Below are 13012 nucleotides of genomic sequence, written 5' to 3'. Positions count from 1 at the left end.
GCAGATATTTAAAGCATATCAATATCAAACTTATAAAATAAAGAAGCTGATGAGAGCAGGATTGCGCTTTTGGAAAATCGAATGTGATAACCAAAAGCAAGAATTTAATCTTGATTTGAAGCTCTTTGGTACTTTCGTTAAAGTCACGTAGGTATAAAATAAATAACGACGTTTCGGGCGCAACACAAGCGTCCGTCATCAGGTGGGAAAGCATGGTCTGCTGCTGAGACATTAACATCATGCTAATCTCTCACATTAACATAGCCACTTCCGTGCCCTCTCATTTCTCACGTTAATATCATGCTAATCTCTCACATTAACATAGCCACTTCCGTGCCCTCGTCGAGGGGGCCGCTTTCCTTCTTTTCCACAGTTACATGCTAATTTCTCACATTAACATCATGCTAATTTCTCACATGAACATCATGCTAATTTCTCACATTAACATCACTAGCCCCGGCCACTTCTTTGACCCTTGGGCTACACCCATTTCAAACCTTTTAAAACAGTCTGCCTCAGCAGCAGACCATGCTTTCCCACCTGATGATGGACCCTTGTGTTGCGCCCGAAACGTCGTGATTTATTTTATTTTATACCTACGTGACTTTATCCGAAAGAACCAAAGAGCAATAATTTAATATTTACTTGATGACCCAGCTTTGTAGGCTTGAAGTGCTAAGTGTACCTCGTAATATAAATTATTTCAAAGCGTAGCGTAAAAATTGTTTGCATCTTATTTGCTATTGAAGGTGCGCTCTTCAGAGGTTAATTGGGATGACACGCGGCGATCGCTACGCAAAGACCACCGCTGGGAGCTGGCCTCATTACTGGACCGTAGCGAGAAGGAGAAGTTGTTCAAGGAGCACGTTGATGCCTTGTCCAAGCGCAAGAAGGAGCAGTTCAAGCAGCTCTTGGATGAGACTTCGGAGGTGAGTAAACATTCACTTTACGTGCAGCATATTGCCACATTCGAGAATTCAAAATGTAAGCTTATTAGGACTGCGGATGCCGTGTAAAAAAAATCTTAATTTGTTTATCTATCCGTTGAAAGTGCAATGCCAGATACAGCAGTTGCTAGAATATTGCATTTGTATCCCTGCCAGTCACTCCACATCCAATCCAGAATCAACTTTAAGATCACACCATCTTCGTTCTAGGAGAGTCGGTCAACATGGTTGTTTCCAAAAAATAACATTGACGGTGTAAATTTAGAACAATTGTGATTTTACTCTTAATGGAGCGCCAAGTATACTGTATTTGAATAGGTCATGTTTGCGTTGTTTAATTAAAATTAAAACATCTCAACACTCATACATTTTGAAATAATTGATTTGAATGTTTCATTAACGTGGTTAGCGACTAACAGTGAGCATGTGTGATTGATGCAGATAACGTTGACGTCCACGTGGCGTGAAGTTCGAAAGCTGATAAAGGAGGATCCACGGTGTTCTAAATTTTCGTCCAGTGACCGGGTGAGCAAACCTTCAATTTCAACTCTTTTCCACTTTTTTGCTCAAATTGTGTACATTATCATCATTGTTTTTGGACTTCATTGTGTCATAATGTATCTCACACTCTAAGGCCCTCTGCTGTTTCTTCTGTATATTTTTTTTACTCGTACAGAAAAAGGAGCGTGAATTTGACGAATACATTAAAGAAAAAATGGTTGCAGCCAAAGCAGAGTTCCGAAATCTGCTGAAGGAGACCAAATTCATTACTTACAGGTAGGTCCAATGTCTCTTCACACTGTGCTGGTGAAACGGGTTTAACTTTCTTATGGGTCTTGCCTATCATTCCTGCTTTTGGAGTTTTATTTATTTTGCATGTATTTCTTGCTTGTACATTTTTGAGGGGAGAAATAATAACCACCAACGTGATTGTAGAGATGTTTATAGAGTTCAAATTGTTTTTTACGAATAAACTGTCATTTATATTTAAATACTGCACACATTTGTGGAACGTAATAATTTAGTAGCGTTAACGTAGGTTTAGTAATAAATAAGGTTTGCCATTGGCGGTTGTTCGAACAATCAGATTTGGTGACGTGTAATATTGGTGACGTGTAATATTGCGAACAAAGATTTATAAAACTTCACTCTTTATTTGAGTGGCTAGAAGATACCAGCCCAGAAAATGGGTTTTATGAACACAAATTGTGCACCTTTGAGTGTTTTCCAGTTGTATATATAAATGGGTTCTCTCTGGGGACTCGATGAATCTTCCACGCAAAATGTTATTGAAAAAATGATTTGCTAAACATCCCAATGCAGGACCCTTCCACAAAGATATTGACACTCAGGTGAGGCTTTTCTTCATAATTAAGTAAATATATATCCGTGGCGTGCACGTCCGCCGTTTTCAGGTCACGCAGGATGATTGAGGACACGGAGCACTTGCGGGACATAGAGAAGGTCCTGCAGAATGACAAGCGCTACCTGGTGCTGGAGTGCGCGTCTGACGAGCGGCGCAAGATGATCTTGTCCTACGTGGAAGACCTGGACCGACGCGGGCCACCACCACCCCCAACCGCCTCCGAGCCCACACGCCGCTCCAACAAATAAAGCACTCGCATGTTCTCCGCAAGGCCCGTCCGTCCCTCCCCCCCCCTTCCCGGCTAACTGTTTTAGTGTCCCATTTCCATCACAGCCATCATCCAAAAACAAACTGCCTATATCTGTGAAATTGGAGCAACCCTCGGCTTGAATTTAAAGCGTGTTTTTTTTTATTTAAAAACTGAAGAGTCTAAGCCCACACTGGTGTACAAGTTGTAGTTATTTTGTTTTTAGCAGTTGAAAAATAATCCTTAAAACACACACTCATTGACAATGTGCTCTCCATTTATTTTTTGTTTGTCATCTCCCATGTGTCAAAGAGGCAATGTTTGTGAGTTTTGCAAGATTTTTTGTATATCTGTCATTAACACCACCAATGATCATATTAACATCACACAACACAGCTTAAATTCAGTTATGGATTTCCCAGTGTGCTGTTACATCAGGTTTAAATCTTTACAAAGGAAAACTTTTATCCGGAATTGTGATGAGCATGTACATTCATTCATTGTTTGGCTTTTAGTACTTGCTTTGGAGAGTGGTTTATATTGATGCATAGCATAAGACGTTTTTGTTGCTTCTGACACCTTTAAAATGCAAGCACATTTGCGACTAATATGTGGAAGACAAATGTGTTTACTTAACTATGCGCATTAAGATTTCACAGATTAAGTTAAATTGTTTTTATCAATGGGTCTAAAATACACAGCTTTATAACATGGAGTGGCTGCTGTTGAAGTTAATGTTTGTCTTCACAATATCACAAGGTGATTATTGTAGAGGGGTTGTGTTGAACCATTGCTGGTGTACCATGACTGCAGATGTTGAAAATTAAAACTTTTTCGTATGTAATAAAAAGGTGTCATTTGATTTATTATTGCAACCGCCACAATAGTTGTTTTAATCTGAGCTGTAATTGAAAATAAGTTGTACATTTTCATATCAAACTAAAGTCCTGTTTTCCTTCCTACAAGAAGGAATCGGTCGAAAGCATAATTTTAAAACCTTACATTTTCCAACTTTTCCCACGTGATTGCAAGTGTTTTTAAATATGGGAATATATTTTTTTATGGAATTGTAAAGTTATAGCTGCATGTGAACATGCGAGGTGTAAGATACTCTAAAACAAAGTGTCATTTTCATCTGAAAGTGTTCCACGGTGCAACGAAAATGATTTTTTTACAAATGCTGATAACACTACACAGTATCTAATAAGCGGTTAAGCACATTCTTTGCCGAGCCACGTTTTATTGAATTTGTAATTTGAAAATATATTACGAATGGGGTATTTTGTGAATGTTCACAACTGCTAAGAATGTAATCTGATAATTTGGCTTTGCCCTAAGCTTGTCCACTATCATTTACATTGGATAGGTGTGCCGTTGAAGGGTTTGTGGGGAGATATCTCAAAGGGATTCCCATTTTATTGCATAAACGGATGATTGAGTTTGTGTTGAGCAGTCCATGATAAAGGGTCATTTGAGTTACAGCCGATCCCATCTGGTTGTGTATAAATATTTAAGAATGTTATAGGCCATACATTTGCAGCCTAAAATAGTACGATTTTCATTTTTTTAAATACATGATACACTGCCAAAACATTGGCTATGCAACATTTCTCTGGAAAATGCGGTTGTGATAGAAAATTAGTCTTGAAATGGACATGTTTTGGCCGGTATTGCCAGTTACATTTATATATTTCTCCTTACTGAAAACTTTAAATTGGAAAAAAGGTCGAAAATTATTTGGATGTTTACCATATTGACACAATCATGCATATTATTAAATCTTACAATAAACAAGTTAACATTGCCTAAATTGTAAATGTTAAAAACATAACAATGTATTTTATTTCAGAGGATACAAAGTTATGATGAATTTACTTAATATATTCCCAAACATTTTGACATTACAAGCAGAGCATTGACTTTACATAAATTACAATATGCAGAATACAGCCTGCATATAATCCTAAACAGACTGGACCAGAGTCACTTGCTTCTTAGCCTAATTGTCCTTTTCCAAAATTATATCCCCATTGTTCTCTTATCACGCCGTGAGGCAAATTGTGCATTTGTTAGAGAATTGCCTTTGGAAGTGGACACGACAGAGCTACCTCCGATTCCTTTTCGTGACCTCTGGTTTACACAATAGGGGGGGGGGAGCACATAAACCTGCCCTTCCACATAGCTAATGTTAATCACTTAACAGTCAAACTGATATTTGTATTTCTTGAAAAATAGAATTCAGCTAAATTAATTGCAGAATAAAATATATTGGTGTTGGGTTTTTGTTTTGCAGTCATTGGTGACCGGGCTGAAGCCATCAACTCGCGATACAAGTTTAACCACGAGGCTTGTAGTCACACCCCGACCCGGTCACCTCAGCAGATTCAAAACGGTTGATTACACGGCCTTGATTATTTATTCCATTCATGGCAATGAAGGCATTGCCATGGTTTTTTTTTGGTTGCAAAAATTTGGACTAAAACGAAATCATTCGGCAGTGTACGAATCGGGCCCCTATATTGGTCCTCAAACTTTACTCAATGTCTGGATTTGAAGCTTTCGTGACCGCAGGAATCCATACTCTTTGGTTATTTCGGTAAAGTCACGTAGGTAAAAAAATTTGATCACGACGTTTCGATCGCAACACAAGCAATCGTCATCAGGTGAGACAATCACAGCAGGGAAACTGTTGAAACGGGCGCCTGTTTCAGCAGTTTTTACCTACGTGACTTTACCGAAAGAACCAAAGAGTATTTACTCAATGTCTAAGTACAATAACGGACTATTCACTGCGTACTTTTTCTTCCTCGTGATATCAAGCTCCGCGATGTGTTTACCGGTCCGAAGTTAGGACTCAAGCTCCCAAAGATACAGCACCGTGAAGCTAAACATCGCCCACCCCCGCATCGGAGAGCTAATCACGCCCATTCAATATAGTCTTCCTACGCAGCTCACTCAACTAAACACATTTTGTAAAACCCACTTGAGGGCGTACGAAAAAAGTGCAGCTCAAACGACCGAGCAAACCCCGTGCTGTATTGTAATATTGCCCCGCGTCCTGAGTGTTTTAAAGCAGGCCGAGGGGCTCTCAGTACATGAGGACTTCAGTGTTGGTGGCGGGACTTGTGGCTTTGGTGGCGGCTTTCCTGTCCTCCAGATTCACGTTGTGGTAGGCGTACGTGATGGCCATGGACACGGCGCAGCTGAGCAGAGCGCCCAGCAGTAGCCAGTACGGCGTTCCGTACGTGAAGCCGCTGATGCTTTCCTCCGGGATCAAATCCAGGAATACCTCCGTCATGCCAGACGTCTGTGCCGCCAAGGGGAAGATGATGAGCGCCAGCAGGCAGCAGCCACCTGCACGGGGGGAGGAGAAATGCCACGTGGAGCAAAAATGACGTGAAACCCACTTTGTGTGGCTTGTCACGGTTTTAACCAGTGACGTGCGGTAAGGTCAATGGCTGGGGAGGCACTGGCTAGTGTCAGAGCCAGATTCACACACGGAGGGGGGCGTGGCTTCACTGAGGGGGCGTGGCCTCACTGAGGGGGCGTGTCTTCACTGAGGGGGGCGTGTTAGACACGTCCCCCTCAGTGAGGCAGATGTGATAGCTGCCTCCCCCGGTGCTTCTTCATTGCAGTTTCATGACGAGACCAGCGAGCCTAAATATCTTTATACACATACGTGAAATAAGTTACCTGGAGTATGGAAGGCGAGGACATGAAATGAAGGGGTCTACAAACATTACATTGGTGACATACTGAGATAGAAACAGGCACGCGCTTTATTGCCCGCGCTCCATCCAGTTACTGAGGGGTTGCGCAATCAGAGGGGAGGCTGAGCTCGTCGCTGCCTCACCTCACGTCTCTTCCCGTATTTGTAGCGGAGCTCCGAAAATTTGGCGATTTTGACTATGAAAATGATTGGAATCGTACAGAAATTACATTTATAACACAGATCGGTGGCAAAATATTCATATTTATTTTATTTTATTATTCTTTTCTTTTACTTTTCGTAACAGCTATTTTCATTGGAGTATGGCAGGTGAGGCTCTGCCTCCTCTGCCTCCCCTGACCGCACGTCCCTGGTTTTAACCCCCCCCCCCAAAAAAAAAAACTGGTGCGGTTGCTCCACTACGGTTGCTCCACTACGGTTGTCACGCTGTCGCGTGTTTACTTATGCTGGATTTCAACTGAGTGTGGGGAACGGTGAGTGTGGGGAGCGGTGTGTGTGTGCGTGTTGCAGTGCGCTGAGCCTTGTGGATGAGTTGTAAGATTCCCTGCCGCAGCGAACTAACATCGCGCGGTTGTGGAAGAATGTCACAGTCGCTTTTCCTGCATGGGTGAGCAACGCGCATATTAATCAGCTTAACACGTAGTAGGATTTCGCGACCAATATCATCCATAATGCAGGCTTTTTTGGGTTAGATAGCGTAAATATGTGTCGTTAAACCCGCCACCACCCGACACAGTCAACCAGTAAGGGTTGTCACGTAAACAGAACGTGGCCAATTCGTCATTAGTACAGCACACCGGTGCGGTTGGAGAGTCAAGCCACAACATTTACAATCTGAGTACGACGTTTCGCCAGTAATTACAACTAGCTTCATCAGCCGACAGCCAGATTTGCGGAAAAATCCTCCTGTATTATCAACTCGCATAATTGACGAATATATTGGCCGCGTACAGATACAGCTCAGCATTCACGACGTTTTGAATGTGTTGGGGGTCTGCATTCGCAACAGCGAGGTGTAGGGGTTATAGTAAGCAGGTCATCGTACCGCACACAGAGTTCCAGATGTAGAGCCCCCGGGGGCCCTGGATGTTGTGGTATGGGTTGGTGAGGCCGTTGATGAACGCGAAGAGACACTTGATGGCCGCGAAGAGCACTCCCACGATGAGGAACAACATCTGGAAGGCGTAGGCTACCTGGCCCGTGCCCTTTTCTCCGTCCGTCTTGAACAGTTTATCGATGACTGTCAAACAAGCAACCCGCCACAGCAAAGCAGGGTTCGTTTTGTGAACGGAGATATATGCGAACAAAAATGTTTAATTCGTGCATGGGTTTCTTTTGTTGGTGTCGGCCGTGTAAACAAAAGGTGTGTCGCAGACAATTCATGAAAGTGTTAGACGAGTCAAACGCACCGAATCTTTTTCACTGCATCAGCAGCAACACCGGTGCTGTTCGAGAGAGCGATCTCACAACATTTAAATGGAACGCGACGTTTCGCTGGTGATTACATCCATACATCATCATCATGTCATTAACCAAGGCCGTAATTATAATATGTATTCAAAGGTGCTGAAAATGCCCCCCCCCCCCCAATATATTGCTATAAAATAGATTTATCTGTATATGATTGTGGTTATGGTTGTATTTTATTAATCCCTAATCTCTGCCATTACATACAATGAAACAAGAAAAGGTTAAAAAGTAAAAACAGAGCAATGTAATACAATACACTATTAGACATTATTGTAAAAAATAAATCAAAAGTCCATCCTATGTGTTAGTGATTTTTTTAAATATATATTTTAGGCAGGAAATGGCAGGATATTCTTTTCAAATTTCGATTTTTTTTTTTACTGGGGAGATGACCCCCAGACCCCGTGTAAGATTTGGTCCCCCCCAATGTTGACTCCATGGTTACGGCCTTGTCATTAACAAGAGCTCAGATCTTGAGTGAAGGCACCTCCTAACGTCATCGGCACAATCATACACGTTATGTAGTTTAATCATTATTAGTGTCGATTGGTTGTTATTGGCAAGTTAGGTTCGTCTAATAAGGAGAGTCGATTTCGCTGTTGGTGAAAATATCCTTTCCGAAATCATGTTACGTGTTGGTCATGAAACTGAGCATTAATCTAATAAATGTTATGGGGATAAGCAAAACATATGTACTGTTACATATCCGTGTATGTTATGTATGTTTTGAGTGGGAGAAGATCAAACATGACGACGATTACGATACCCACCAACGCATAACTAACTGACGAGACGACATTGACTATAATGAGGTTATTGGAGACTTGCAGCGCCCTGAAATTATCACCGATTTACTCATATAATATTATTTGGAGAAAGATAATGTTTTGCCCCCTCACATCAACACTTTATAACGAGGAGTTAACCAAATATGTTGACTTCTTTAGTCGAGTAGAATATCAGAATGCTTATTTATACTGGAGGAATCCGATGAGCTATAAAGCTCTTTTCCACAGACGTCCAGTCGGAGAGAGTAACTAAACGGAATCCACACATTAAGACTCGACGAACATTTCGAAGGTTGCCACTAACAAGAATAAGTGCGTGACTAAAACAAATAAAATGCTGACTAAATTAACAACTGCAGCAAAGCGTATCGATACGTTGTCTTTAAGAAAATGTATTGTGTCGCCTAAAATGGGGCCCCCGTGGTATTCAGGAAGGATTTTCCTGTCCCGTCGAGGCAAAATCCCTAAACAGGCCACAACACCACACCCTGTTAATGACTCGGACAATCTAAATCCGTGCCGGCATTTTTGTTGCAGGCAGACAGAAAACTCTGCTGTTATAACATCAGCCTGGGAATGTCCACGTTTCGATGGTCCGACATTTTACTTTTACAATACAGGGTAGAATAGATCCATATCAATTAATAGTTTCACTGTAATCGAGGTAGCATTATACACAACTGAGCTGCCATTTGGAAAATACTCAAGCTCGTGTGTTTTTTTGATTATAGAAATTTCATAAAGCAAACACTTTGGTGTGGAGTCCATCACGGTGGGCTGTGAGGTCTAAGCTATAATCCTTCAGAATGAAAGTAACAAAACTGATCATGCTTATGCATTAACTTGCCCAAAAAAACACACACATGTACCACTTGAATTGAATATCAACGAGAACATGTAACAATTGCTGAATATAAGCACAATTATTGAGAAACACTCAATTGTAATATACAGTGAGGGAAAAAAGTATTTGATCCCCTGCTGATTTGGTACGTTTTCCCACTGACAAATAAATGATCAGTCTATAATTTTAATGGTAGGTTTATTTGAACAGTGAGAGACAGAATAACAACAAAAAAATCCAGAAAAACGCATGTCAAAAATGTTATAAATTGATTTGACCCCTCTGCAAAACATGACTTAGTACTTGGTGGCAAAACCCTTGTTGGCAAGCACAGAGGTCCGATGTTTCTTGTAGTTGGCCACCAGGTTTGCACACATCTCAGGAGGGATTTTGTCCCACTCCTATTTGCAGATCTTCTCCAAGTCATTAAGGTTTCGAGGCTGACGTTTGGCAACTCGAACCTTCAGCTCCCTCCACAGATTTTCTATCGGATTAAGGTCTGGAGACTGGCTAAGCCACTCCAGGACCTTAATGTGCTTCTTCTTGAGCCACTCCTTTGTTGCCTTGGCCGTGTGTTTTGGGTCATTGTCATGCTGGAATACCCATCCACGACCCATTTTTAATGCCCTGGCTGAGGGAAGGAGGTTCTCACCCAAAATTTGACGGTACATGGCCCCGTCCATCGTCCCTTTAATGCGGTGAAATTGTCCTGTCCCCTTAGCAGAAAAACACCCCCAAAGCATAATGTTTCCACCTCCATGTTTGACGGTGGGGATGGTGTTTTTGGGGTCATAGGCAGCATTCCTCCTCCAAACACGGCGAGTTGAGTTGATGCCAAAGAGCTCCATATTGGTCTCATCAGACCACAACACTTTCACCCAGTTGTCCTCTGAATCATTCAGATGTTCATTGGCAAACTTCAGACGGGCATGTATATGTGCTTTCTTGAGCAGGGGGACCTTGCGAGCGCTGCAGGATTTCAGTCCTTCACGGCGTAGTGTGTTACCAATTGTTTTCTTGGTGACTGTGGTCCCAGCTGCCTTGAGATCATTGACAATATCCTCCCTGTAGTTCTGGGCTGATTTCTCACCGTTCTCATGATCATTGCAACTCCACGAGGTGAGATCTTGCATGGAGCCCCAGGCCGAGGGTTATTGGCAGTTCTTTTGTGTTTCTTCCATTTGCGAATAATCGCACCAACTGTTGTCACCTTATTCTTAGTTTTTTCGGTAAAGTCACGTTGAAGGGAAACAACAAAATAATAAAATATATATAAAACAATAAAAAAATTCTCACGACGTTTCGACCATAACTCAAACGGTCGTCTTCAGGTGTGTTGGTTTGCATAAATTTATTTTTAAACGGCGCATTTATTTATTTATAAAAACGTTAGCGCCACGCGCAACGATTTGGCAGTTTATTTAGGACTAGTCCATCTATATTCTGAAAAGAGGAGGGGGGAGACGAAATTTTTTATAATGTATGCTGTCTGAAAGCCACTGTAAGCGTGAACAATTTTTTATAAATAAATAAATGCGCCGTTTAAAAATAAATTTATGCAAACCAACACACCTGAAGACGACCGTTTGAGTTATGGTCGAAACGTCGTGAGAATTTTTTATTGTTTTATATATATTTTATTATTTTGTTGTTTCCCTTCAACGTGATTTTACCGAAAAAACTAAGAATATGAATTACTGCAGTCACGAAAGCTTTAAATCAAAAATTGTTGTCACCTTCTCACCAAGCTGCTTGGTAATGGTCTTGTAGCCCATTCCAGCCTTGTGTAGGTCTACAATCTTGTCCCTGACATCCTTGGAGAGCTCTTTGGTCTTGGCCATGGTGGACAGTTTGGAATCTGATTGATTGATTGCTTCTGTGGACAGGTGTGTTGTATACAGGTAACAAGCTGAGATTAGGAGCACTCCCTTTAAGAGTGTGCTCCTAATCTCAGCTCGTTACCTGTATAAAAGACACCTGGGAGCCAGAAATCTTTCTGACTGAGAGGGGGTCAAATACTTATTTCCCTCACTAAAATGCAAATCAATTTATATGACATTTTTGACAGGCGTTTTTCTGGATTTTGTTGTTGTTATTCTGTCTCTCACTGTTCAAATAAACCTACCATTAAAATTATAGACCGATCATTTCTTTGTCAGTGGGCAAACGTACAAAATCAGCAGGCGATCAAATACTTGTTTCCCTCACTGTATAGCAGCGGGGTGTCCCTGAGTAAACGAGCGTAATCATCACATGAAGCTCGGTGAAATATTGATGTGCTCAAGGACAGGTCCCTCAATCCCAACTGGTCGCCTGCCCAACCTCTTCACCTTGCGACACCACGCGCCATGCTCGGGACTCTTTGTGTCAGAAGTAGACATTAGGGCAGTTGAGGTGGTTGCACGTTTCCTTGCTCAAGAAATACACTCTCGTGGAATCGTCGCCCTGTACGATCAAACGGGAGGTGAAACCTTACCTTGAAAACTCGTTTCCACCGGACTCAATCCCCTGTTGACGATGTATTTTCCAGAGAACATTCCGTAGTAGCTGGTGGCATGGGACTCGGTGGCATCGCCGGTATTGTTCGGATGGTATGTCACCGTGACGGAAACCCAATTTGTTGAGCCCAGCGAAATGCCAAGCATGACGATCGTGCCAATGCTGACGAATCCCGCTGGAAGAAAATATGCCTTTTTCCGAGCAGAAACCATGATGGCAAACGAAACGAGGTCTCAATGCTCAGGCGATGCGAGAACGTCCCTTGTCCTCGATGCTTTATTGCCGCGGTGAACTCACGGCGAGAAACGCCCAGGAACTTTGGACCTCGCCGCTCACAGGCCCGGGGCACAGTCCAATCCATAAGCACCACTGATAACGTGTGAGTGACACACGGGCATGCATTGGTAGTGTAATGTTTAGCTGCTATTGCTTCCGAAAGTAAAATCTGCTCTATGTTCAATACGATCAGTTATATGCATAGACCATCATAACGCGAACTCCGATCAACCTCGCAGTGGCTTTTGTCTATCCATGAAACAGACGGTCACTGCATCGCGCGCTTTCAGGTGCGCTTCTTCGGCCGTCTGGAACGCTCTTGGTGTAGGCCAATCAGTTTCAAAGACAATGCATATATTATTATAGCATGTTTATTTCCATGTTCACCACGAGTACCGTGTGTGGTTAATGCAGACATGATTCCTTGCAAAAGGTTCCTATTTGGTGTTTGAACATCTTAACACCTTCTGTTTTATTACCAGAAAGGGTACAAACATATTATTTTTTTGTTCAGTGTTAAATTTGCTTTGCGCTACGCCTTAAATCCACGTGTTCCAATTTTACACAGTGTAATTCCCTGCATGAATCTGTCCCGTTTTTTTTATTGTGTATATACTCATCAGTTAATGTGTGAAACATTGTAAAGACAGAGCGCCAATGATAACACAGGAGCCAATGTCTGTGTACACACAGTCCACGCTACGTTTCCACCACAATAGGAATTATACCCGAGCCGTGCCCATGCCGTTCCGGGTAGGGTTCAGCACGGCTCCGTGAGCTCGGCCGTCCTTCTCCGTTCTCACGCACAAAGGAAAGACATGATAATATGGGTTGGGGGACGTCCA

At 42.2% G+C, this 13012-nt stretch overlaps 2 protein-coding genes across 7 annotated transcripts in view; one reads left to right on the top strand and one right to left on the bottom strand.

Annotated features, from left to right (window-relative positions):
• The window catches only part of LOC116941321 (transcription elongation regulator 1), a 20890-nt gene extending 17480 nt beyond the window's left edge, over nt 1-3410 (top strand). For all 6 annotated transcript variants that reach the window (XM_032952275.2, XM_032952279.2, XM_032952274.2 and 3 more), the window contains exons 17-20: nt 750-929; nt 1389-1472; nt 1624-1724; nt 2363-3410. In XM_032952275.2, coding sequence (XP_032808166.1) covers nt 750-929; nt 1389-1472; nt 1624-1724; nt 2363-2561 — 564 coding nt within the window. In that variant the 3' untranslated portion in view covers nt 2562-3410. The remainder of the gene's footprint in view (nt 1-749; nt 930-1388; nt 1473-1623; nt 1725-2362) is intronic.
• On the bottom strand, nt 2820-13012 carry CLRN3 (clarin 3). Its single transcript, XM_032952285.2, has 3 exons — nt 11869-13012; nt 7336-7530; nt 2820-5914 (listed from the first exon to the last, which is right to left on the bottom strand). The coding sequence occupies exons 1-3, from the start codon at nt 12101-12103 to the stop codon at nt 5649-5651; spliced, it is 696 nt and encodes a 231-aa protein (XP_032808176.2). The 5' UTR covers nt 12104-13012; the 3' UTR covers nt 2820-5648.

The sequence above is a fragment of the Petromyzon marinus genome, chromosome 11 (genome assembly GCF_048934315.1).
Source record: "Petromyzon marinus isolate PM22_M1 ecotype Great Lakes invasive population chromosome 11, UKy_Petmar_22M1.pri1.0, whole genome shotgun sequence".
Classification (NCBI taxonomy): Eukaryota; Metazoa; Chordata; class Hyperoartia; order Petromyzontiformes; family Petromyzontidae; genus Petromyzon; species Petromyzon marinus.
Note: the sequence above shows the minus strand (reverse complement) of the source record. Positions and strands in the feature narration are given on the sequence as shown.